Raw genomic sequence first — 27,615 nt, forward strand, 5'->3', positions numbered from 1 at the left:
AGCTGGTGTCCATATTGTTCTCAGAAACATGCTTTTATTTCTTCTGTAGTTCAGTGTCATGTTCTAAACCACAACACACAGGTGACCATCAGCAGAAACCCTTTGTTTTGGGGGATGGATGTCCTTTCTGATTAATGTTTTCTCTACACTTAAGATGATGTGGAAATAATAAAACTTCATGGGGTGGAAACAATTGTACAGTAACTCCATACCACAACAAAATTGCCCAATTCTCACAAAAGACTCGTTTGCAGAAAGCTTCCCTGTTTCACCAACACTGCTCATGGAAGATTAATTTAATTCACTGTTCTTAAGAACTCCCTCCCCAAACTAAGATACAATGAAAAATTATAAATGGATACTGATGGAGAAGTTGGATTTTAATGTGAGAGTTATAACTATACACAAGAGCTCTTCTAGGGCAAGGAGGAACACTTGCTGCCAGAATTTCTACCTGCTCATGTTCAGCAGTGCAGCACTCAAATCTTCCCATCTCATAGCAAGGAGGAATCAAAGAGGGGAGAAAAAAACATAATAAACTGACTAGCATTTTTCATTTTTTCAGAATTAATTTTAAGAACAGCACCAACAAAATAGACATTTTATCTGAAGTTTAGAACAACAGGGAAATAAAACCCAGAGGCTGCAGATTTAACTGTTTGGTATTTGGCAGAAACAAGTATTATTTCAGTCAGAATGATCAGGACTCACAAAATAAAAACAACCCCACACAAACACATCCAAGGCCACATGTTACTTTGCTTTTAAATTGGAGGCAACAGAGGGAAATTACCAGTAAATATGAGAACAGTTGCTAAATCCCTACTCTAAGTCCACCAGTACAAGGTGAACTTCTTCAGAGCCTCATTATTGAGAACATCCGTTAAGGCAAATACAATAGGAGCAGGTATGGATTTTTAATTCATATCTTCAAGTTGATGAAATTTTAAAATAATCCTTCATTTGAGGGAAGCAATGCTGTTTATATGCCTATGTGCTGCTTTGTACACCTCATAAAAATACAACTGGAAGTAGTACAGCTCTCTTTATTTTGCCAACTGCTATATTAGATGCCATACTTTGAAGGAAAACTATATAAAAAATAAATTTACATGATTGAAGTGCAATGTTCTTGAACTACTTGTAGGTTTCAATTTATAATTTTAGAAAAAAAAATCTCTTGTAAGGATGGCAAGTTCTTTCACTGAAAAACAGAGCATGAAGTATTTTTGAGATACAAAAATATTTTAACCCAAGAATCTACAATGCAAGGACTGGCCAACCATTTTTATATTATGCACAAGCTTGTTAATTGGTCTCAATTGTCTGTGTGCAAAGTGATGAAAAATACTAGAGAAAGTTCTAATTTTACCAAACATCCTAAGAATAGCCTTTCAGAGGCTATTTTTGTTTGCTAGTTTTGTTTTAGTGAGAGAAATTTCCTATTTCAGTTTCAAATACTTAGCATTTAAAAAACAGCTACAGGTACTCCTGAAATCTTTAACAGAATTACATGAACGTAATTGACCTAAAAGCATAAACACACCAGATTTATACAAATACTTGGATATACAGAGGGAAAACCAAAGAAAACTTTCAATCTAGTGATCCAGTGAAAACGAGTGGAATTCCAACACCTAACATGGTTAGATTTTGTAACACAAATAAATTCTCTCAGTAATTATGGTGCAGTTACAATCTTTATGAGTCTGTCTTCCCACATCACCAAAATAACTAACCGCTACGTGGAGACAACCACACTCAGAATTTCTGCAATTTTCAGTGAAGACTTAGTTCTTATATTCCCACCTGCTTCATCAGTGGTCAAAGTGAAGGTTACTCTTCTACAAGAAAGCATTCACCAGGTAATATAGCTCAACCTTCCCTTCTGTCCGTAAGCTTGCTCCCCTGTAATGTATTGTAAAACAAAGTGAAGATGATCTGCCTCCAGCACACCAGGTGTTTGTCATGGTAGTGCATAAGCACACACAGATCTGTCAACTACAATATTCTGTTCACTTACCCTTGTTACCTACTCCCTTTTCCTATTTTAGCCTCATGGTTCACGTTTATCATACCATTCTCACATCTAACTTTAGATCTATAAAACGTTTTAATATGCTCTGAAAACTTAACACAAGAAGTTCAAAGATTAGTTTGACAACTAATTAGCACAACAGATTCTTAATTAGGAGGCCTGTATATTGCTGCAATTGAAGTAGATGAGTTATACAGTAAGATAATATATACCTAATTCACAGTGCTTTTTCTACTGTATGGTTTCTCTCTAGTCATCCCACTCCTTTGTATGACATTTAGATATGTTGGTATGTTTAATCTCATTTATTTCTACTTCTAGAAGACAATTGTTACATTAGTATGAAGACTTTGGAGACAGAGAAAGCTACATTTTCAAAAATTTCTACAGCATTAGAATTGTTACTATTGAATGAGTTCATAGACTTCTTTGTTCAGGTCCTTCTACTGAAGTAAAATGTACCAATATCTCCTCTGCTTTTCCCAAGCTGCAAGCATGTAAGGTGAAGATTTTGCCCCCAAGCCCCGATGCTCACAGGAAGCTGTCTCTGAGGTCATAAAAATGAATGCTTTTTTAGTCCCGTAGCAGCTTATGCCACGTACCCATTTAAAAGTTTCCAAAATACTAAACTAGCTAAAAAATACCAGTTAACTAAAAAAATTCAAATTAGTATCTGACCTGGGTGGGGGGGGAAAAAAAATACAACTAAGTAGTTGCATTAAACAAGTAATGAGGCAGTGGTCCCACATCTTTTTGTTATTAAATTCCCAAATCCAGTTCATTGTGGGACTGCCAGGTATCCACTCCTGGTCCATTTCTAAATTACTTCAACATATCCACAGAAGAATATTTTTTTCTGTTTGCTCCCTCTCTCCAACCTTTTGGCCATTCCCTGTTTCTTGTCTCACCAGAATACTGTATGACACTTGCATCATTGCAGCCTGCTGGTGGTTCCATGTGCCAGAACAAAATGAGGGTCTGGCAACACTCATCTAGCTCACACCATATATTAGTGCCTTAACAAAAGCTGTCAGATGAAGAATAAGAGATAGAATCCACTGAAGACACTTCCTTCATACTTTTATAACAAAAGCAAAGTTGAATCCCGAGTTCAGGAACCACTGAGCAGCTCTTGTTTTCTCTGCTCATTTTATCTCCTTGTTTCCTTCCTATCTTGAGGCTTGTCCACCTCAATTCCAGTGGATTCAGTCTTTGGGAATGAAAACCCATGAAAACTGCAGAAATTGTCATGTTTACTGTAAGACCATCTGCATGGTCATATTACTGGCATTTTAAAAAGCCAGGTTAAGAAAACAAACCTTCATTCATTCCTTCCTGTATGAATGGCCTGTATGTCAAAATACCTGAAAACTGCACTGATACAGTAGAACTTATTTTAACTTGCATTACGAATAAACTGCACATGCTGTTTTACAGACAATATATATTTGTAAACTTGCTCATGCAAAATTAGTGTGCACAACAGGGATATTGGTTTTCTAATCCCCACATCTGTAAAAATGACATTTATGTCTGCTCTTTTTGAACTGTGCCCAAACTCTCTTTTTAATATAATAAATCTTACACATAATTCATCTGCCAGCCAAACCAATTTATGAAGCTGAAACAAAAAAGAATAAAAAGTTATACAAAAAATATGGTGCACCTGGACACTTGATTCCCACCTCCCCCCCTTTTCTGTTTACAAGTAGAAAGAATGAATAAAAGAAAAAAAAAAATCATGGTCACAAAATTTTGACATTTTAATCCTAAACATTACAGGGCAAATGGATGTTGGAATTTATTTCCATACACCATGAGTCAACTTTTTAATTCCCAAATGTGGCCAAATCCACTAAAACAAGAGTGGTTAAACTCTGGACTATGGAAATACATTTCTGGAATAAATGCTAGAAAAGCAATTATGGGGAAAGCCAACTGTCTCCATAAAGGTAAATAAAGTGGAACAATGTGTAGATTAGATACTTTTTCTGTTTCTTACTCATAACCTGTCAATTCAGTGCATCATATGGTTCAACATAATGGTCCCCATTAGACAAACATCTAACTAGTGTCCATTGATTCCAAGTTAGTAGATGATGAATCTTTTTGGATACTTTCAAAGATGGCAGCCAGCTCAGGGTTAGAGCTTATCTGTGACTGAAATTCACTCATTAATGGACTCTTCTCTGCTTCTGGAATGGTTAGAAGTGCTGCTACAGCTCTCATAGCAGATCGTTTTAGTTCATCTTGCTTTTCAAACTCCTGTTTCACTGAGTTCGCCTTTACCTATGGAAAAAATGAAAATGTGTTTGAAACTTAACCCTCCCTCCGGATCAATCCTTAAATATGTACTTTAAAAAAACAACTTTCCTCTCAAAATTATCTAAGCTCTTAAAAAAAACAACCAAACAAAAAAATACCCCCAAATATCCTTTTAGCAGAATTTTTACCAGCAGTTTACAAATAGACTGAAGCTTCAATACTGCAAGGTAAGCCGAAAAAAGTTGTAAGCTGCCAAGTCAACTACCTAATCAAAGCAACCACAGCAGCCAACCTTTAGCTACTAAGGTCAGTAAATGACTTTGAACTGCTATTATCACAGTAGTCCCAGCTTCCAAAGAACAGAACTTTTTAAAGAAGTTGACCTTCATTAGAATAACTGCTTAACCTTCTGTTGTTATTCTCAAATATATTTCAGTGATACAAACATAAATCAGAATTAAAGGCAGTCAATTTTCATGATGTGAAATATAGCAGACTAGAGTAATGGAAAAGCAAGGTAAATCAGGAAATAAGTGACTGTCAGAGCATGCAGGTGAATCAAGACCAGAGCAAGACTGGAAGGAGACTACAAAGATCCAATAATCCTGTAATATAAATGAACAAAAGGTTGGGTAAATGACAAAAAGTCTAACAAAACTCTAGACAAAAGGTCTATCAAAACCAGGACTACTTTACACTGTCTTCATCAGCCAACACCATCATCAGAAATCAGAGAAACTCTCAGTATTCCAGTTTCACTATTTATAATGAAGTGAGATTTCCAAGTTGCCCAAGTGGCAGCTAAATTTTTAAGGAACAAAAGAAAAGGCATCAAACAGAGGATTTTTAAAAAGAAGCTTACAAATCTACCTCTCCATCTGTAATTTAAATAAATTTAATACTTGTACAAAGATGCATTCATTTCTAATCTAATTATCCTGCCTACTGCAGCTTATCAACTGTAACTCAGGAAACACTGCAGCAGTACAGAGGCATTCTTTAAACATGAGTTCATTTATATTTCTATAAGAAAACACAAAATAATGAACTTAAATAAGATGAAATACCTTAGTTGTACATGTAGCACGCAAAGGTTCAACGAGCCTGTCCAGTCTCTGCAGCACTGCGCTCGGACAAAGGGTAGACAGTCTCACCAACATTAAGAAGGTCAGCATCTAGGGTGAGGAAAAAACCCAGTTCTACAAGTTATGCCTGGCACATATATGGAGATATATTTCCTGTGATGCTGTGCAACCTTTTGAACAGTCACACTTTCATGAAAATGGCAAATACAGTGAAGCACTTAAAGCTTATGAAGTAATACTTTTACCATTTCAGTCAATTCACTATTTGAAGTATTCTGACAAAGTCACTGCTTTCACAGAGAAAAATAAAGCTAACCTTAATATCATAGTGATCCTTCAGACCATCTTCAACATGGTTTAAGAATTCAAATATATCTAGTCTATCCAAACAGCTATCCAATAGAGTATACATGCACTCAAAAGCTGCTTTCCTTATGTCCAACCCATCATCAACTGTATGCTTAAATGGTCCCATTTCCACCTGTCAGTGAATAAAAAAAAAAAAAAAAGGTTAGGTAATACACTTCTTTTAAAAATAATCTGCTTACATATTTGCCACTGTTATTCCTCACTTAACTTACCTCTCTGATTAATTCCTTTCTGACTTTTGTTTCATTGTAAAGATGAGGAAGCACAGTATCTAACAGGTCCCTTATCAAAGATGGTTTATTGTGGGCAGCTGAATTAAATGTCACTAGGGCTACTCTCCTGACATTGAGATCTGGGTCCTCCAGAGTTTTCAGAAAATCACCTGCAAGCACATACAGAAAGAAAGCAACTTATGAGGATCTTGTTCATTTGAAACTTTAAAATATCTTCGCTTAGTTTTAAACTTTCAAAAATAGATACCTAATGCAGGAGTTATGTTAATGTAACAGACACCTGCTATTTCAGCATGATTACACAAATAAAGGATTAATTATAACAATATGAAAAGTATTAATATAATTGGTACACAGTATTTCATATAATGAAAAAGTAGTAGAAGAAACACCATCAAAATACATGGCCATCACAATGACATAAAAACTTTTTTCTGAAGACATAGCATGTAAATTAATGGAAATTACATTCAACCTTTCCTTTTCTCCATTTATGAAAATTCTCTCAAAATACGCATTAAAAAACAAATTTCAATTTCTACAGTTCAGGAATTCAAGAACACCTCTTAAGGAAACGATCAACATACTGATTTTTAACCCCCAAATTAGCATATACTGAGAATACCTAAATTACTATAAAACAGACCTACTCAGCATGTATTAATGTAGCACCAGTTCTCCCATCTCACCCTATCTTTGGGCATTTTTAAATTAGATTTCTCAATACTTCTATAGCACAGCCTTGTTAAAATAAATGACTGCATGAATACATCCTCAACGTTTGTGGAGACTGGGAAGTCATGAAACAACTTCCATGAAGAATGAACATTTTTTAAGGAGAAAACCAACAAAGTGTAAAAACGAAAGGACTCTTACATCCACCAAAAAGCTGGGTAACAAAACTCAAAATGACAGATTTTTAAAGTACTAGATATTGATAGCTTTTTGATTGAATAATCAATGCGAATTTCCAGAAACCAAAGGGGCGAGGCAGCTTCAGTGGGAGGGGAAAAAACCCTACAAGCATAGTTCTTGAATATATTACTTAAAAAAAAAAAAGAAGCTTAGAAAAATAACACACAGTAAAGTGACTTCATTTCCCTATAAATAAAAAACCTGCTCTTCATAAAACTTTATGCTTTTAAGCATAAATTTTTCCCTCCTATTAGGTTAAGAAACATAGACAACTTTTTTACAGATCTTTAGACCTGTAATTAATCAAGTGAAAAACATTCATAACATCAAAAAAATCTACAATATTTTGTTATACAAATGAAAAAAGGAAAAAAAAAAGCCACAGCACTACAAAAGTCTTGCCATTCTGATGTTACACTGAAAGCTCCGATTACCTTATCCCTGTATAAAAACACACACAATTCCAAATGCTTTCAAACCACGAGCATTACAGAATCACAACATACTATATTTACAATTCAAAACCTGATAATACTCAGAATAATTCACACAAGCATACATGCTTTAAGTGACTGAATGTCAAATATTTCCAAGACCACCACATCTTACTACATCAAACTGATATAATTTGGCAAAAACATGGGAAAGGAAATCAGCTTTTGGGTCCCCATCCTACTAAAAACATTAGTTTCTAGTATTGCCCGTCACAAAGTCAATACATAGAATTTTTAATGACACCATTTTTATTGCTCAGAATTCAAATAAATTAGTGTTAATAAAAATAAATTGGCTACTATGGAAATATCTCGTAACTCTTCCAACAGTTATCATTACCAGCTAAATTTCAAAATCTTTATTTCTGATAACACAAAAACCAAATTTTAAATGTAATTCTCTTGCCTGAAAAGATGGAAGCTGACAGTGTAAGTGGAGTACTTACCTATGCAGTTCTTCAAGAGTGGGTCTATGGGTTGTGGATGATCAGAAATAGTGAATTTAACAGCAGTAACCACTGAACTTCGAGCATATGAGGACCCTAATATGAAACAAAAGGGTGAACATGAAAGATTAAAACAACAACAACAGAATCTAAATCATGCTCAATGCCATTCATTCTTCTTAGACTTCTAATACTCTTAAGAACAGCAAACAAGAAATGCTATTTATTACTAGCATGGCAATACGTAACTCAGTATATAACTCAAATAAACCCAGGGATGGAACACTTTAAACAGCGAAAAAATACCATAACATTGTAATAAGCATGTAATATTATCTCCTATAGAAAATTTGAGCAATAAGCCTATCAAAACAGATTATTTATGATCACATAAAGGCCTACAAAAAAATTCTCCCCTTTACAGATGAAGAACATGAAGAAAACAGGCGAATACAGTTCTTGATATGAAACTGATTAATGAATTATGCACAAAGATCTTTCCTAACTCTTAAAAACTTCAGAGTCCTTATCTGAAAACTAGGAATATAGTAATTTACACCAGAAGATCAAAATATTGCAATTGGTTTTTTTAATTTGTCCCTTAGTCGCCCATGCTCCTTCCTCTTCAAGTTTATAGCTCTTTCTTAAACATAACATTGTTAACAGAAATATAAAGTCTGAAAGCAGAACACAAGTAATTCTTCTTGTGTATGACTAACAACTAGTAAAAGCAGGAAAAAACCTTTCATTGTTAGGGGAGGGGAGCACGACTTCAAGCATAACATTAAGCAAATAATTTGAAAAACTAGACTTGTTTATTAAGAGATATCATAAAGCCATCTGCTCCAATACTTAAATGCATTACTATTCCTCACCTGATGCCAAGTATCCCTTGAGTCGTGGAAGCAGAGTCTCTGGGTCTATCAATGTAAGCTTGCCCAAGCATTCAGCAACAACATTCCTTGTACCCTCTTCTGCACATTCACAGTGTTTCAGGAGTAAGGCCCAGATGTTCTCAACATATGGTTTGAGACCAATCACTGATGCAGAGCTAATTATTTCTTTCAAGGAATGCAGAAGAAGGTATTGCCTTTTAGGTTGACTGGTTATTTCTTGTAGGACAAAGGGCAGGTACTCAGGAAGATTGCCAACACTAATACTGCCTAAGGCGTAGGATGCCGCTGACTTGACTTCTTCACTAGGAGAAGAGAACGCTTCCAGTATTACAGACTTCAGCTCGATTTGTCCACTTAAGTCAATGTGATGCCCAACTTCCCCAAGAGAAAGCAAAGCCAAAAGACGAATGGAATCTGTGGACCTCGAGTTCTTAACGTCTTGAATGAACTGACCTACAACAGCCGGTCCTTCCTTAGGGCAGGCTCGGGTAAGGGCAGCAACACATTTGGCAATGGAATAGTAAGACTGCTTGTGAGTAAGTGCTGTGCTCTGTGAGTACACTGGACCCGTTAACATGCGCAGTAAATCCATATAGCCTAAATTATTTGTACCAGTCACAACCAAAGCTTGGAAAAATTCTAGCATGGCACTAAGTGCTCCACCCTGAAGAAGGGGTGATCTTACCAGCCCAATAAGTTCATTGAGAATGGAGCCACTAATCTTTGACAGGGAGGAAGGATATACTTTAGCCAGCGTTGTCAGAAAACTGATGGCCATTTGTGATACGTGCATATCGCTTTCGCTAATCAGAGGTGGGAGCTCATCCAGGACTGCATCAATCATGGCAGCTGTCAAGCTGTCACTGTAATTCTTAATTAAAATATCTAGCGCAGAAAGAGTGCCCAGCTTCAAAGCTCGCTGGTTCTTTCTCAAAAAAGAAGCAAGAATAGGAACTCCTTCCCCAAGGATTGGTCTCAAATCTATCTTCAAAGGAGAACCAGCAATCAATGTCATGGCCTTCACTGTAGTTAACCGAGTGATCTCATTCTTCAGTCTCTCTAGAAAGATCTGAAGTGTACTAGGCAGGTCTGTGCCTAGACTGTCACCAAGGCTACAAATGATTTGACCCATGCAAGATATTGCCCTTTCTTTCACCTCCTGGTCAATGTCAGCAGCCTTTAATCTCTTGATTGTACAAGTAAACAAATCTTTGATGTAAGGAGTAGCATCAAAGGAAGTAGGCTGGTCTAAAGGACGAATAACCTTCACAAGTTGTTGGGTAACCAAAAGTGCCTCTGATGTTATCTTGTAAAATGGGTCACCAACACAAGCTACAACTGGAGGTACCAATGCTTGAACATGAGGATGAAAGACTTGGGGAGAATGATTGCAGAGGATCACATACAAACAGGACAAAGCATCTATCTTCAGATTAGAAGAACTTGATTTGTCATTCAGTGAAAAAATTATTCCTGGAAGAAACCAAAAAATGTATTTTTAGGGCAGGTATTTATAGAGTCTGCTAGAACACTTCAAAATTTCCAAAGGAATGCAGCTATACAGAATTTACGCCTTCCGGCTCCCCATCTTTCTGAATGTTTCCAAACCCCTTTCGTCACTTTATTCACCCAATTAGCTCCTAAGCTACCTCATCAAAAGACATGGGCCATTCAATGGTTTATGACCTATTTTCTTAATTATAAAGGAATTCGGAACCTTCAACATTTCCAGCCTTACTTTTCACCATTACTTCAAATTTCAGCATTTTAAATTTTAAAAGCTAAACAGTGGAAAATATTTTTTTCTGTTCAGATGGAAAAGAAGGCGATTAGATCTTGTAATTAAGAATCAAATTAGCTTCTTTTTTTTTAAGAAAAAAATCTTCGATCTTCTTTTCAAGATTAATGGAAATACATGACTAAAGCCATTCTATGGATACACAGAATAGCTGATTATTTTGCCACTTTCTTTCAACAGAAAACACACTTCAAAGTTTTGCAAAAAGCAGAGTCAGGACTTAAATATTTTCATGTTTCAGAACTCCCCTTACCACTTATTAGTAAGTATTTAAGTTAATGCTGTGTTTCTCTTACCTGGAACAAGTACAGGAACATGTTGTGTTAGGGCTCCAGGTAACACATTTACTAGCTCAGTCAGCATGTTAAAGCAGCACTGACGAGTCTTCACACTTTTCTCCTTCATCTGCTTGTGCAAGGCTTTAACTATGTTGGGAACCTGTAATCATCACACATGTGTTAATTGATCCAATAGCTGGCATTTCTTTCACTATTGATCACTGGGGGGATATAAAGAAATATATGCATTCTAACTCCCTGATTTCTCTACAGAACTAGCGAAGTTGTACAAACACTGGGAAATAAAGATTCAAAATAATTGCTTTAAAAAAAAAAAACAATTTAGCTTTGAAAGGTAATTTGCATTAATAAAACTGTAGAGAGCAACAATTGAAAAGTCACCTAAATAATTCACTTAGAAGAAGTTTTTCAGCATTATCCTTTTTATTCTGCAAATAAAATATGTGGCAGCAGATAAAACTTTATCTTAATCATTGGTGCTTACATCTGGATACAGAATGCACAAAGTAACTTTTGCTTTGGCAATCTGGCTAAATGACACAAGGCATGCAACTTTTACAGGGAAGCAAACAATTTTGATTTAATAAGCACATTTGTATGAGTCAATTTCAGTTTCTAAGACTGCTGCACTTTTTTTGGGCCAGTTTACCCAGCTTTCTCTTTACATTAGCACTACAGGAATAAACTATGACCTGTGTATGAAGGAAGCATGATAAACCACATTGAATGAACAATCCTTATGAACAGGGTGCAATTTCAACATGCCTTCTCAAGACACAAAGATAACAAAAATCTTCACAAATAACCTGACTCTGAAGCATTGTCAAAGGTGTCTCTCCTTGTTCCATTGCATCAGGATCACAAAGCCAACTTTGCACAGGTCGAGTTTGTTTTAAAAGAGAAAGATATGCATGAAAAACATCTGCTTTAACATTCTCTTCACGTTCTTTGAATCTGGCTATTAAAGCAGGAGATACAGTTTTGTAGAATTCTGGAAGCATTTCGTGTCGTGTGCTAACCACAGCATCCAGACATTTAGCAGCTGCACGCCTCACTTTCCAGCTCATGTCATCATCATCACTATATTCATCATCACTCCCTTGAAAAAATAAATTATGCATATGTTCAAGTCTAGACAAGCAAAGCATCAAGTTTTATTTTAAACAATTAAAAAGAACACAGTTGGGTTCTTTGCATAAGATACACGAAGAAATAGGTTCAAAATTACGTTAAAAACCATACATATAAAAAGCCTTCTAAACAGCCTAACTTGTAATTCTCAGCCAATTTTTTCACTCTAGTCTTCCATACATATTAATTAAACTGTAAATAGGAAAAGGAGCACCCCATCATATTTCCAGCCTGACTACTGATTTAAAGCATATTCTTTCTTATTCATGACATAAACAACAAAGCAACAGTGAATACTAGCTGATTAAGATTCAACAAATTATTCTGTCTGCTTCTTTCTAGAGGTTAATCAAACTATACAGTGTCCCCCAAAATAATAAAAAAGGATAAAAGAAGCAATATAGATTTTTCAGGTCTTAAAGCAACAACTATACAGCACACTCCTTCCTTAAGTAAAGAGAATTTACTCATTCAGTTCAGATCACTTGTGTGTCCAGGTTTTCACCAAGTTTACATCTGACAATGCTTGCCACAATATTAGCAATAAAACACCTTGTGCCTTTCAGTCTGAAACACTTTTATCCTACCAAAAAATACGGAGTCATTTTCAATCTATTCTCATTTTATCCACTAGGTACCAATACAGTGGAAAGCAGTGAGAAGCCTTTCCCATGTCATATGTGTATTTTCAATTCATTAACTGATGTTCTCACTTTAGTTATATCATGCCACACACTTCTGCGTTTTATCACCTTCCAGCCTTTTTAAAATATTTATCTTGTATTTTATGTTCACTCTCAGAATTACTGATCTCCAGCAACAACATCCTAGACTTTTATTCCAAAAGTAAGCTCATTAGCCATGTTTAAAAGAGGTACAAAATTTGAATGAAAGTACACAGGTCATTCAAATGCTGGTATTCAGGAATATTACCACCCATACCAATTTTCTCAGATGGGTGCAGGATCAAAAGCTCATCCTCTCCCCCAAACCAAAAAGAGAACATACCTTGATCATCATCATCACCGCCATCAGCATCCATAGCATTTTCATCTTCATCTTCATCATCATAATTGTAATTAGGATCATAAGTAAGATATTTAAGACAAATGTTTATAATAGTAGATACATGAGGATAAACTTCTTTAGGACATCTGTGTAATATAAAAGCACAATCAATATCAAATTACTTTGAAGTACTAAAATATTCCTAAAAGATTTCATGTTGCATACTGTACTCTAGAGAGAGCAGCCCAGACAACATCAAGGCATCCATCTGAACTACAGAAATTCAAAGAAGGGAAGGTCAGAAAGGGCAATGCCACTTTGCAACAGGATCTGTTATATTGGAAGGTTGCAAAGGACCCAGATATGCCTTTGGATACCAATTTTTTATCACCACTATTGGACACAAATATTATTAGAATACTTCCCACCTCTTGTTTGTACAAGTAACAATAGCACAGTAGAAAGTTGGTAGAGTACAGATATAACATACTGCTCAAGAGTTAAGTTACAAGACAGAGTTATAGGAACTGCTCCAGCTCAAAGCTTGCAAGAGTATTTTGTATGAAGGAGGCTGTCTCTTCACAGCTTAGAACTAAATGACACACTATTAGATCTTAAGAAAGCCTGAAATAGGTACCTATGAATGACTTACCTCCTAACAAAAGATTCAAAGGCTTGAATGCAGTACTCTCGTAGCTCATCATCATCTACATTACAAAACTTTACAACCAAAGGAATTATTTTCTCAAGATATTCACCTGGTAAGAGAAAAAAATTAGCTAAGCAATTACTCTCACTGAAAAATCTCAAAGTAAAGATAATTTATATATTTTTCTTACCTATTCTATGACCTGCTTGCCTACTGATAGCAGCAATACACTGTATATAGGTCCTAGTTGTTGACATGGAATCATTTTTAGACAGCTCTGTCAACAGATGTTCAATGAGGTCAACAAAAACCATATTGCCACAACTCATAACCAGGTGACCAAGAGCAATGATGGTTCTTTTCCTCACAGCAAGTCTTGGGCTGGTCAGCTGGGGGAGCAGACAGGTCAGAATTGAAGGATGGAAGTTAACAAGCAGTCCTCCTTGCCTTAAAACAGACAAAACACAAACTCAAAACCAATTGAATCTAGATAACTTTGTTCATATACTGTAAAACAATCCTACAAATATTCCCCAAACATCACAAAGATTCCAATAAAATATTTAAACTTCCTTCTTTTTAAAAGAAGAAACGAGTTTAAAATAGACCCTCAGAGCAATAAACATTCAAATAAGCTTAAAACTAGAGTTCTCAGAAGATGAAATAATAATTGATCTATCAACCTATTATCTTCAATACATTCACTTATTTTTTCTAAATTCAGTTTCATCTGTACTTAACATTACCGTATTATTTCATTTGACTTTGAATAATTTAATTTTAACATTTGGAAAATTGAAGTTCAAGCTTTAAGGAGTATTTATGAGCATTAACCAGCATATTAAAGGAGGGATGTTTACCTGCTCAGCATATCAGCCATGATATCCAGCGCCTCCAGTTGAACAGACACATCTTCCTGCTTGGCTATAGCACTAGTGAGACGCCCTGTGATCTTTTTGCAAACATTAGCTGCTAACGCAGAACCTGAAAGTACAACAAAACCTCAGCATTTCCATAATATTAAATATGAATATTATTTAATATTAATAATATTAAATAATGCAACTTTATTAAATAATATTAAAATACATAATATTCAACACTATGTATTAATAACATATTTTAAAAATACAGCTTTTAACATCAGAGATTATGTTTGTGACTATGGAAAGCAACCCAGACTACAGAAAGAAGTTTTTTCTACCCAACAAAACAAGCTTAAACAGCCACTCTGTTTGCTAATGTCACGTATGCTCTGCATTAGAGCTGAAAGACTATCAATGTAACTAACATACTAAAAGCAGGAGGGGTTCCTTGTCCCAGAAGGTACACACAACAGAAGAAAACTGCTTTTGGAAGGGCAAGCAATGGAAAGTGAAAGCCAAGTACAGAGCAGTAAGTGAAAGGACCATAGGTAAAAATGAAGGCATAAAGTATAAGGTAAGGAAAAGCACAGAAGTAGAGCCACTTCTAATGGCAAAAAAAAGCAAAATAAAATTATTTTGCACAAGAAACTACTTAAAAAGTAAGTACCTGAAACACTACTGAAACATTTGAGAAGGGGGGAGGAATTTATATTGAAAGTATTTTAAAATACAAGTAAAAATGTCTTTATAACAACTTCATAGTTCCCCCTTCCTCCAATTGTCTAATGTTGTTTCAAGTAATTATGAGAAGGAATTCCTATCATGGTAACAACTGCCCAGTGGTTAGTACTCATCTTCACCTGCATGAAATTCTTCTAGTCACGTGTTGTGAATTTCAGTGTGAAATGAATACCATTCCATCCTATGGTAAATCTAGTTTACTTATATCATGGCTCATTCTTAATTACAACTAAAATTAAAGTATAACAAGTGGACAGTCTCATGTGTTACTGTGGAAGCTAATACAAAGAGACAATAATCTGTGTTTGAATTGGGAGCAAGAAATAACATGCTGTTTATTTTTATAGTAGGAATATTAATTATATTGAAAGACTTTGCTGCATGTTTGTTTGAGCTTTACTTCCACCCAAAAATCCCCTTTTGTTTTGTGTAGGCAAACAAAAGCGTAAAAGCTTTGAACAACTGACTTAAAATTAGTTATTTATATAAAGCTTATGCATCTCACTGCAGCTTGATAGAAGCAAGTTTTACATGTCAATTTTCAAAAGGGATATTAAAGTCAGAGGTTTTTTTAATTCAAGAGACCTCAGTCTCTAAAAATGTAATTTTCAAAGCCTTTTTAATCACTCTCTATTCTCATTCATATCCTGCCATATGATATCTGAAAAGCACTTGAGTAAAAAAATAATGCTATTAACTAATGAGCAGTTCAACATTAGTCTCTTTTAGAAGAAACACTGCCTTCATTTAAACCTGTGGGTAAGACTTTCACCAATTTAACAGGCAACTGTCAGAAACACAAGGTACTTCCCAAAACAATTCCTAGAAAGTGAGTCAAGAAATCAGATAGTTAAAGAAAAATACAGGAGTTATAATCAATTTTGAAGCGTATTATCAACCAAAGACCAAGATGAGATTTAGCTATTACTACACCTAGATGTACTTCACCTGGCAATTACTAAAATAGAAGCTTTTACAACTTGTTACACTGAAGTTCACAATCTCTGAGTTTGTTTTCCACATTAATGCAAACCTTCAGTAAAAAAAAAGTTCTTAAACTAGTAAAATTTGGCAATATAGTCAGAGAAGGAGAAACTGAAATGGTATTTGTGCCACATTTTTACCCTGAAACTAGTTCCAATGCTAAATTAACTAAATCCTCTTCCCTAAAGCCCCCAACCTCTTCATTTTTTTGAATTAGTAAATGATTCAACTACATAAAGTCTTTAGTACAAAATGCCTTACCACTGGAAGCTGGGGGAAGTTCTCCAATCACAGTTTTAAGACCAATGCTTGAAATGTCACGTAATTGTTCTTTATCTGAAAGCATGTTTGTACAGAGGGTATCTACAATGGTCTCCACTTGATACTCCTTCACTTTACTCACCAGAGGTCCCAGGCTGTATGAGCAAGAGAAGAGTATTTAATTGACAATATTATTTCAGAATTTTGCAATAAAGTTGCATTAAGGTTGGTTTTGGTAGCAACACAAAGCAGAATTTTAAAAACTGAAAACTTTAATCTCATTGGACTGCCATTAACTTGCCATTAACTAGCCATTAACTAACATAAATCTAACATTAATCTAGTAACAAACTACTTGTTTAGGACATGCTTTTTATTTGGAGCTGGAAATTAGTTTTGTACGGCTGTTCTGCTTCAGTCTTAAAACCAGAGTCCCTCTTACTTCTGAGTTCACAAGAAGATTTATAACAAAAATTAACCCAGCCAGAGCCATCAGTTTAAATGCTTGACTATCAGTGACTGCATAATTCACAGACAAGTAAACAATATTCTTAATTACTGCATCTTTACTCTATACAACATTTGAATTCAGTCATGGCTCTATGCAGTAAGACAAACCCAAAATACATATTCTATCCCCAAAACTGTTGTATGCATCCCACTGCTGCTACCCTCTTTTCCCATGTCCAAGAATTAACAGAGAGAAGACCTAATTATTACAAAAAATGCCCAGCAGAGCAAAAGGCAGAAAGCAAGACATGCAAGCAGGTGGAGGACATGGACAAGTAAGCCTTTACACTAAAGCACCGTGTGTGACTTACTGCACTACAGTAACCAGAGTAAGGTTCAAAGTTTTGGCATCAGTGGTCTGTCACCATGTTAGGCAAACCTGGAGCTTCTCTTTTGATGGCCACGCTCACAACGCCTTACCTCCCATGAACTCAGAACACTATTTGCAATTGAGGCACAACACTTAGATTAACACCCAGGCAATTCCCAAGGCAATCACACCTAGCAGTTTCCATGCCTTCCTTCACAAACCATAACCTGCTTGGTTTCCTTCCCTCCTTACCCACCCCACTCATGTGGTAAAACCTGCTGAAAATACATGGCAGGGCAGTGGAAGAGTGGGCGGAGAGGCAGCAAAGGCAAAATATATTTGCCAAAACTGAAGTATCACTTACAACTAACTCAGTTTTGTTTTTGACATCTGAAACTGATGTTTTATGATCACATCAATGCACAAATTCAGGAAGATCGCAATTTATTTAATTTGCAGAGTATTTAATGGAGATTTACAGATAAATACATGAGAACAACTCTGGGGTTACATTTTTAGAAGATACAGCATACAGGTAATCTCAAGAGAACTGTTAGTTGAGATACTGACTGGTACCTGATCAAAGGCATAAAAAGAAGCCCTTTAACTGCACATAAATGAAGATGTAATGGATGGTTTCTCTCTTGCTTCAGCAGATCCTGCAGAAATTAACAGCTCTGACAGAGCCCCCTTCCTTAAAAGCAATCAGAATTCATGCCCTAACCTGACACTGCCCTTTAATTTAGGGAAAGGGCACTGTACTGGATTCTTTAGATTCAATCAAACTATCTATACAGTCACTAAACCCCTGAAAGTAGGGAGGGGTATAGAGGACTATATCCACAATCTAATCTGGTAATTCTATTGCTTAAATTATGTTAAATAATGTAATATTAAAATAATTTCTGAACACTAATACTGGTAAAGACTTTTTGCCTCTAACCAAAAAACTCCTGATAAATCTGTACACAAACACCTGCTAACACAGATTATTACCAATAATTATCTCTGAAACACAAATACATCAAGGCATCCCAAGCTGCAGTTGAAACATTTTCTCCAGTTACTGAAAAAGCTCACAGCTTTCTTCACAACTTGAATTGACTCTTCAGTCTAGCTTTCCTTTCAGTGTGATTCACTGACACATCTATACATAGTTTCTCTTCAAATACACAACACTGTCAGTCAGGCTACTCATAGCACTGTTGCACACATCTACTCTTGATGCATAGTAAATTGTTTTGCAAGCAACACAAGCACAAATCAACTAGAACAGAAACCTATAGAATTCCAAGGTACAATGACTCCATAGTAGTCCAGAGAAATTAAATTCCCTGTGCATTTCAATCAACAAACTACAGTATACAAGGTTAAAAATCCCCTGTTTTAAACCTAAACTGGTGAACAACTACTGAATTATTTTGATTTAAATATGCTTATTTTTCAAATACAACCTATGAGAATTAGTATAATCACAGCAAAGGTCAGTCAATCAGATTCATCTCTGATTGACTGATAAGGATCGGAAACACTTTTTTGCTAATGTTTTAAAGATGACCAAACCACTGAATTATATTAACACACATTATAAATTACAGTTCCTGGAAAGTATTAAGCCCTATTTTACCTGAATCAGCATCTTTGGTCCTATTTATTCAACCTATTAGTTCAGCAAAGCAGACATAATTGTGAAGTAATTTTACAAAAGATTACCTCAAGCTTTTCTGGTCTTCAAAATCAGTAAATACCACCTATTACCACTACTATTAGTGCCAGATTACAATCTTACCAGAATTTAAAAATAAACTATAACCTTCTTGTATCAAATAAATTCTGACTATAAAGCTTTTGCACTTAAGCATGCATTTTACACATTTGAAGGCTATTTTGGATAGTTTTAAGTGCTCTTCAATCTTTTCCCTTTCACTAGCCAGTAATTTGTGTCTAGGTTTTCTCAAAGTAAAAAGCTCATTCAGCTGCCTATGGAAATAAACAGCAACACACTGTCTCCTTTAAGTTACACACATTTGGAAATAAAGGTGTTCATAGCACAGCTCTGTATTAGGAAGCTGGACACCAACATATAATCAATTATAATCCCCAACTGGCATATTTTAACAGCTATGGAATAAGCACATTTATTTACAAGGAAAAATTAAATTCACAAATTAAAAAAAAAAAACAAACAACATTATTCAAATCACTAGCATAGCATGATGTGCAGTAGTGTATTACCAAAGCATACAAAATGCTTTAAAGCTGCTGAACTGGATCAGCCACACAGCAGCCAATACATGCATCATCCTGTTCACACTAATGACTCAGAGCGTCAGGCAGAGCTCCCTATATTGAACTACTGCCCAGAGAAGTCACTCTGATAAATGCAGAGAAACTACGGTACCACAAAGGAAGAATCACTAAAAGTGCTTACTTTAATCCCACCTTTTCTTTAAGGATGGATAGATTTGGATACATTTGGCTTCTTACTGGTTTCAGGAAACATTTCACAATGTGAACCAAGAAAAATTTCTATGTGTAGGTTTAAATGGCAGAATATCAAAGTGTTCAAAATGAGAAACAGTTCATCCTTGAACTGCAATACTGAACATATGAAACAATTGATGTGCAATTTGGGCCAACAGAGCACTACCAATATTAACAGCAATGAGGAACAAGCAATACCAACAGAATACCTATGATGCTCAGGCAAACCACACTGCTTGACTCTGCCAGATGCACATAATCTTAATAAAGCCACAGGCAGCGTAACTACTGCTGCCATCAGCTGAACAGGATACCATCCTGGACCACGCTATAGCTATAAACTAAGGATATGCTGTAAGAATAGCATTTTCCACATTGGCTGATGGTAAAACAGCCTATGACTATCAGGTAAAACATAAACCATTCCTTCAAAAAAATGGAGACAACAAAAATACATTGAATATTTTACATGCAATTAAGAAAAGTTAAACAACCTGCAGTTACTGACATAGGTTTCATCTACTGCCTGCAGTAAAAAACTTAACAAATAAAACTCAATTCCCTTCTTTGGGGTCAAAGATTAGAGCAAGCCAACTTTTACTTCAAGATTACTAATGCAGCTCATTAATTTTTATTTTTATTCATAAATGAACTGGACAATCATTTTCCAAGGCAGCTACCCAAATACCCATGAACTCAAAAACTGACTTCTGCTTTGCTTTTACATAGTTCATCCTGCCCCAAACTGGCATAATGTCATTGAAAGTAGCAAGAAAATCACCAGTGTGCTTTGTAGAGATAATAAGAAAAAGGTTGATTGGCATTTTAACCAATAGAGCTCTTTCTACTCAAGTGTGAAAGCAAGCAGCAGATAAGGCAAAACCAGGAACACTGCTCACTTGTTGCTACACTCGCCTAAAAATAAATAGTGCTTTATGGTTGCTCCAAGTTGTTTCAAATCTGCTGTGTTCAGTGACCTCGAGAATCAAATCTTCAAGGAGTGACTCTTATGCAAGAGTTTTATTCAGAGCATTTCCACTGATCTACCTGTAGAAGTTCCCCTAACAAGCTGCAACACTTTTCTCCCTTCCTCAAAGAAAAAAATATATCTCAGGCGCAGACTGAAAAGTACATTGGGTTGTCTTAAATCCTCTTTCTATGAGAGAAGGAATTGATACTTCAATGGGTCATCAAGGGTCAGATGAAAGTTATTGCAGACGGTCTCTAAAGCTCACCACAACATTTAAATTAAGAGAGAGATAAACACAGTTTATGCTCTCCTTAGCTGGAAGTGCAAAGAAATCCTTAACAGAAATACACAAGAGCAAAAAATATTTAAAAAATAAGAAAAGCCAAGAAAAACATGCTGGCTGAAATTAACTTCCCAATGAATCAGACTTACGCCCAGTGTTGTAGTAGATGGAAGACTTCAGATCAGCTTGAACTGCCTTAAAAAAACGTACAGCTTACTAGTGTTTAGCCTCTCCGATCCTTCACCCCCACCAAAGCTTCTACCAACTAAATTGCCGAAGGAAAGCACTAAGCCAGAAGAAAACTAAATCCCTAAACCAGTCTGTAACAAAAACAGGTAAGCAGTGTGAGAAAAGGAACAAGGAGTACAAGAACAGCAAACAGGAAGCAGCAGCAGCATTAGGCTGCTCATGAACTGTATTGTGAGTACAATACTGTAAGCTGCTTTAAGAAGAGAATACAGGAGTGCTGGGTGGTTTTTTTTGTATTCAAAGCGTAGCTGCAAGTGATTGGGACACAAACAAAAACCAAAAACCACAACCTGATGCATTCCAGAACATACACATGTCCACCTTCTATATGGATGTTCACAATTCACCTGAAAACCTTCCCATTATGTTTCTTGCCCCATTAAAGTAAATTTAACACTGCTCCTTATTTGGATTTCTCAAAAACACTCCAAACTTGAAAGAGATTCAGTCACCTTAGTTAAATCCAAGAGTTTTATCAATATATCAAAGTAACCTTTAAAAACTGAAGAACTGTTAATAAGAACAGGATGCTCTTATTAACACATAGAAAATCATCTATTTTCTCATTCTCTTCCCTTTGCAATCTTTCTTTAAAGTTTTAGTAAGCATTACTTGTACTTTAGGTCCTAAATTCTAATACTGCCATTAAAGATTGCGATATTTGTGTCTATATGCATTAATCTAAACTTCAGGACAACTTCAGGATGTACATCAGAAATAAGTTTTTCATGTATGCTAAAATGTAACTTTTCCACAAAATGCTACTGCACACAAAGACAATTCTAAGCCTGAGCCAAGTTTCACAACAATATGTTCTTCTGATTTGAGCTCACAAACACAAAACATTCTCAGGAACACTATATGCCTATTAAGAGAGACCTCTTTAAAGCACACAAAAAGTCAGAATGGTCAAGAACAGAAACTCATAAGAAATGTAGCACATCTTCAAAAGACGCTCTGGAAAAGTCAAACCATATGTAAAGCTCAATAAAGTGAGGAAGAGAGGGCAGTGAAGCAACAGTAGTCTCTGAAAGGCACGTAAATGCACCCTGATCCCATAAAACATTTACAGTTCCTGCAAAGCTTGTAAAACCATTAGCACAATATTCTGAGTGTTAGTGAAGAGGTAAGTTCCACATTTGATAACTGAGGCCATATCTTTACTGTTTCATGTTGTCATCTCTGTTTGAAAGCAACTCCAGTACTATAATTCTTCCCCTGCACATCATCTAAGGTCTCAGCACCAAGTATCAATGTGGGAACTACCACTGAATTATAAGCTTTTTCTATCTATTTAACAATCAAGAATTAACACCAAAGAACAAGTGTGTCGCTCAAATACTTTCAGCAAAGACTGCATGTGCTAGTTGGTGCCTGAAACCCCAAATATTAATCTCCAATGTCAACAAAACATAGTTTTTTACATTACAACAATTAAGGGAGCTAGTCTACCAGAACAAGGTTTCCTTTGTGGACATCAATTTCAAAATTATTTTGTGTAGCAGTGGTCTTTTGAGTTTTCAAAAGTGCTTTATATTGTTCACTCATTACACAATTCTTTACATCATAGGAAAATAATACCTACCATTTGACAGCTAAGTTTTGCACCTCACCATTTTTATCTTCCAGTAATTTCAAAATCATCTTCACCACCTTTCTTTCACTGTCATCATCCAGCTTGATAGAATCTTTCTGTAGTTCTGTCATCAAGTCATTAGTAGCCATAAACCTGACAAAAGATATCAGATAGTTATTGCTAAAGGCATATGGGTTATTCACAGTGCTCAGGATTCAAGATTCTCAGTTTCCATAATTTGTTATCAAACAAATCACATTTAAAATGGAATTATTGTGGTCTGTTTTGTGATGCAAACACATTTATAAAACAAAAAGGAAGAAAAACTGTATTTGAAAATGACAGTAACTTTTGAGTTAGGTCATCATCTTCCTCTTATGATAACAACTACATATTTTACTTCCAGCATTTACATTATACTCCACATGATCGCTACATTATACTCCACATGATCTCTGCACAGAAAAACTAACACTTTCACAGATCTTAAATAATCCTTTTGTAAGCTATGCTGATGTTGTAAAAAACAAGCTTTTTTTAAACTTTGTTAAAAAAGTTTATCTCTGCTTTTATTTTAAAACAAGTTTTAATCAAGAAGAAAAACTGTTTCTCAAACATTCCCCCATAAAATCCACAAAAGCCAAACTTTAATTAATGGAGAAATAAAAGTTAATCTTATGTTCCACGTGTTTTTCATTTTCTTGCCTTGTACAGACTAGCTTGTTTACAGCCCAGAAAACAGCTGATCACATTTATCCAGCTCACAATACAGGGTACAATAGTAAAGAACAAAATTAATTCTTGAGAGATCAAGCAAATAAAGTCATCTTTCATATAAATTAGTTTACTAGTTATAGTAAACTAGTTATAACAGTCATATCCATCAATAGAAGTCTGTACTAAAAAATTACTTTCAAAAGAAAGCATTTATGCCTTCTGTTTCTTTTCCTTTTCAAGTCTGTTTCACAATCCATTTTTCTTTTGTAAGTGCCCTCTCTTCTCAGAAGCAGCAATACAGATGCATTACTCAATCAGAAATCCTATGGGCTTTGGTACTGACATCAACCTCCATCGAAAACTCTAAACAAGGGTCTGTAGTTAAAGAGTTTAGGGTGACATTTGGACTTCAGGCACATCAGCTCCAAGCAGACATCACTTTAGCTCAGGTCATGCTTGGAAGGTCATCTCTGCAGCTTGACATGCCAGATACTTTTACTGAAAACAAAAGACTGCATAATCTTAATATGCATCACAAATGCCAGATGCCTAACCTCACATGATGGACCTCAACTTGTCCTGTTTTTTAATAATTCCAGTCTAATGGTTCCAAGGTGTTTCTAAGGTAAGACTTCACCCCTTTTTCACTCACTCCAACAGTCCCACTGAAGCAAACCTGCAGTCTGACAGGAACCAGATGTGCACAAAACCAAGCTGTGGACGCAAAACACCAGCTTTTAAGGACAGTCATGAAAAAGGCTACTTGGTAAATAAATGTAACAAACAGATAGGACCTAATTTAAGGATATACATGAAGTCACACAGTACTAGAACATTCAAAACCTGTCTACATGTTACTGCTGTATTTACCTCCTTTTCTTAAAAACTAAATAGCCTCCTCTCACCTCCTTGGTCAATAGCTCCTATTTACTAGCCTTAGAAGTTCATGTCCACTCATCACCTACTTGTCAGTTCCTAAATTAAGCTGCGAATGCACATCCTCAGTGCACCAGCAGCCTCTGCACTCAACTGCAATAGACCTCTCCGAGTAGACTCCTCCACTGAAACCTGCAAACCAACCCAAACACCACAATGGGGTGGCGAGGCCAGGCGGCATTTAGAAACGTAGTTTTAAGTAGTTTCAATGTGACTTTTAGTCAGAACTCCCCCTGCCTGCACATCAAACTCGACCTGGTGCAAAGCAGGCAGCGTGTCAACAACTCCTCACACCCCGTGTATTCAGAGCAGTCATTCTCCTGCTACAGTGAGGACACTCCTTCTCCCGCAACCAGACTGTAAACTGCCACCTTACCTGACCGCCCGTTTTAGAACTTCAGCCCAAATTTCCATGTGGACAATACAACCCTAAGTATGGAAATCTTCCAAGAAGTACATGCTCCAGCTCTGCATCGGACAGGTCAGTTTATCCAAAAAAAGGAGGACTACATTTTACAGTAGACTGCTTACATGAACGGTTGTTTTACACTCTGCTTCCTGATATCAACAAGATAACTACACTGTCCCTATTCAAACAGACGTGATCTAAGAATAAATGCACTTAACATTACTAGAACTAAATATTATTTTATCTGTTATGCAAATACACGAAGTTTCCTAAAATGTTACTCCACAACAGCCAGTTGGTAAAGGTCTATCATCACTCATTCTTTTTATGGTTTATGAAGTTAGATTTTAACCTGTGTTAAGATTTTTTTTTTAATTATTTGAGAACTTCAAAGTTGTTCACAGCTACTAGAACAGGTAATTTCTGAAGTGTGCTCTACTAAAGGAACTACACAAAAAGTTTTAATTACACGCAGCTAGGAAGAAAAAAGTGTTTGCTACAATTGCACTGGACAAGTATAACCTACCCCTTCCATAGAGAAAGTTTTTAACTCATAAGAATCAGTATTTACCACAAATTCACTGGGACTTACTGTAAGTCATCCTCCCCACAAGCACAAAATGGAAATTTCACTTAATCACAGAAACAAATTAGCATGAAAACAGTACAAAATCTTGTAACATTTGAAGGAAAAAATGTTTCAGTCTAGTTTCAGAACAATTTAAAGAAATACAGCAATTTTAGTTTGTCTCTTTAAAAAAAAAAAATTATACCAAAATTTCTAGTCGGAACTCTCCAGATAACATGCTATTAAAATTTGAAAGAAATTCACACAAAAATCCCACATTAAATTTGTGTCCAGTGCTAAAACACTGCCAAAACCTAACAAGATGATTCAAAACCCAACTTATATATCACCACCTCTTCCTTTAGATTTTAATATATTAAGAAGATACTTGTTTGGATGTCATGTACTTTAATCATAAACTAAGCATTGTGATGCTGCAGCAAAGCAACAAAACACAAGTGCATTTATAGCCTTTTCCCTGTCTGTATTGATATACTCTCATTGACAAGTAAAGCCTTCAAACTTGAATTTCTGGTTGTATTCAATACCAAAACAATGTAATTCTTTTTAATCTAATGCTTTGCCAGAGATACCACGTAAATGTATTATCTCTGCTGTTTTTTAACTGTTTACTTGTATTATTTCATTTTCTGATATTTTGCCTTTTATCTATTAATTTATTACAAAGCAAGCAAATGTTCCAATGAAAAGCAGTGCTCCTGTGACAGATCCTGAACTCAAAATTAAATTCCAGTCTTCTCCCCATAAGACTCAACTGGATTTCTCTCTCTGTATGCACAGGGGCAGCACCAAACTACATGAGGAGCACAAAACCCCACTGTCTTTTAGACGCAGCATCCAGAAGGATATGAGCTTAAGATCACAGAATCATCTGGGTTGGAAGGGACCACTGGAGATCATCCAGTGCTACTCCTCTGCAAACACAGGGTCACCTAGAGCAGGTGACACAGGAACACGTCCAGGTGGGGTTCTAAAGTCCCCAGAGAGGGAGACTCCATGACCTCCCTGGGCAGCCTGTTCCAGTGCTCTGACACCCTCTGTGAAACAAAGTTCTTCCTCATGTTGAGGTGAAACTTATTGTGGCTTAGTTTATGGCCATTCCTCTGAGTCCTGTCATTGGGCACCACTGAAAAGAGTCTGGCACCATCCTCTTAGCACCAACCTTTCAAATAACTATATGCATTAATGAAGTCCCTTCTCTTCTCTAGACTAAATACACCCAGCTCCCTCAGTCTCTCCTCATAAGGGGGATGCTCCAGTGCCTTTATCATCGTGGCCCTCCACTGCACCCTCTTGAGTTTGCCGTGCCGGCTGTCCCTTCCTGCTTCTATTCGTAGAATCATAGGACCTGTGTTTTTTGAAGCTGAGAAGAGACGAGGGAGGTCACCTCACCCGACCTCTGCTGCTCAAGGCAGGGTCAGAGACAGCTGGTTGCTCAGGGTTTCGTTCCTTCGGCTTCTGAGCATCTGCGAGGTCAGGAATTCAGACCTCCAGCTTCTCCTGTCCCCACGCGAGTCAGCAAACCTGGCGGCCGCTCGGCAGCTCCCGGCTGCTGGAGATCTCTGTCCACATTGCGGGGAGGCCGCGGCCGTGCCCGCACCGCCGCGCCCCGTCCTTCACGGGCAGCGAAGAGGCGGGGGGTCCCCTCACGGGAACTTTTTTCCCGGGGCAGCACCAACAGATTCGCGCCCAGCCCCGCAGCCGCGGCGCGGACAGCCCGGGCCCGCGGCACCGGCCCCGCCGCCAGGCACCTGCCCCCGCCCGGGCCGCCGCGGCACCAGGCCCGGGGCCGGTGCGCAGGCGGCCCCGGGGGCAGCGCGGCCGCGGGGCCGGCGGAGGGCGCGGAGGGGCGGCGGCGGCGGATCCCACCTGAAGTCCTTGTCGCTGGATGTCATTTTCTCCAGCAGGTTGGAGATGTGGTACGAGGCGCTCGCCATGTTGACGGACCCGGCCGGAGCGCGGGGAAGAGGGAGAGGCGGAAAGCAGAAGGCGGCGGCGGCGTCTTCCCGGCCTCACCGGCTCCACTTCGCCCGCGGCTGCAGGGGCCGGGCCGGGCCGGGCCGGGGGCGGCGCGGCGGGGGCGGCAGCTGCGGCGGACGCGGCG

At 37.0% G+C, this 27,615-nt stretch overlaps 1 protein-coding gene across 1 annotated transcript; it reads right to left on the reverse strand.

Moving 5' to 3' along the window:
- Positions 1–3,777: 3,777 nt before the first annotated feature.
- Positions 3,778–27,577, reverse strand: LOC131591893 (cullin-associated NEDD8-dissociated protein 1). The gene is made up of 15 exons (XM_058863001.1): positions 27,381–27,577; positions 22,870–23,013; positions 16,479–16,633; positions 14,487–14,610; positions 13,817–14,073; positions 13,630–13,735; positions 12,978–13,123; positions 11,645–11,937; positions 10,836–10,977; positions 8,721–10,214; positions 7,846–7,941; positions 5,970–6,139; positions 5,705–5,869; positions 5,371–5,478; positions 3,778–4,327 (listed from the first exon to the last, which is right to left on the reverse strand). Exons 1-15 carry the CDS (start codon positions 27,446–27,448, stop codon positions 4,103–4,105), a joined length of 3,693 nt encoding a protein of 1,230 aa, XP_058718984.1. The 5' UTR covers positions 27,449–27,577; the 3' UTR covers positions 3,778–4,102.
- Between the last annotated feature and the right edge of the window lie 38 nt (positions 27,578–27,615).

Source organism: Poecile atricapillus, chromosome W, assembly GCF_030490865.1.
Source record: "Poecile atricapillus isolate bPoeAtr1 chromosome W, bPoeAtr1.hap1, whole genome shotgun sequence".
Lineage (NCBI taxonomy): Eukaryota > Metazoa > Chordata > Aves > Passeriformes > Paridae > Poecile > Poecile atricapillus.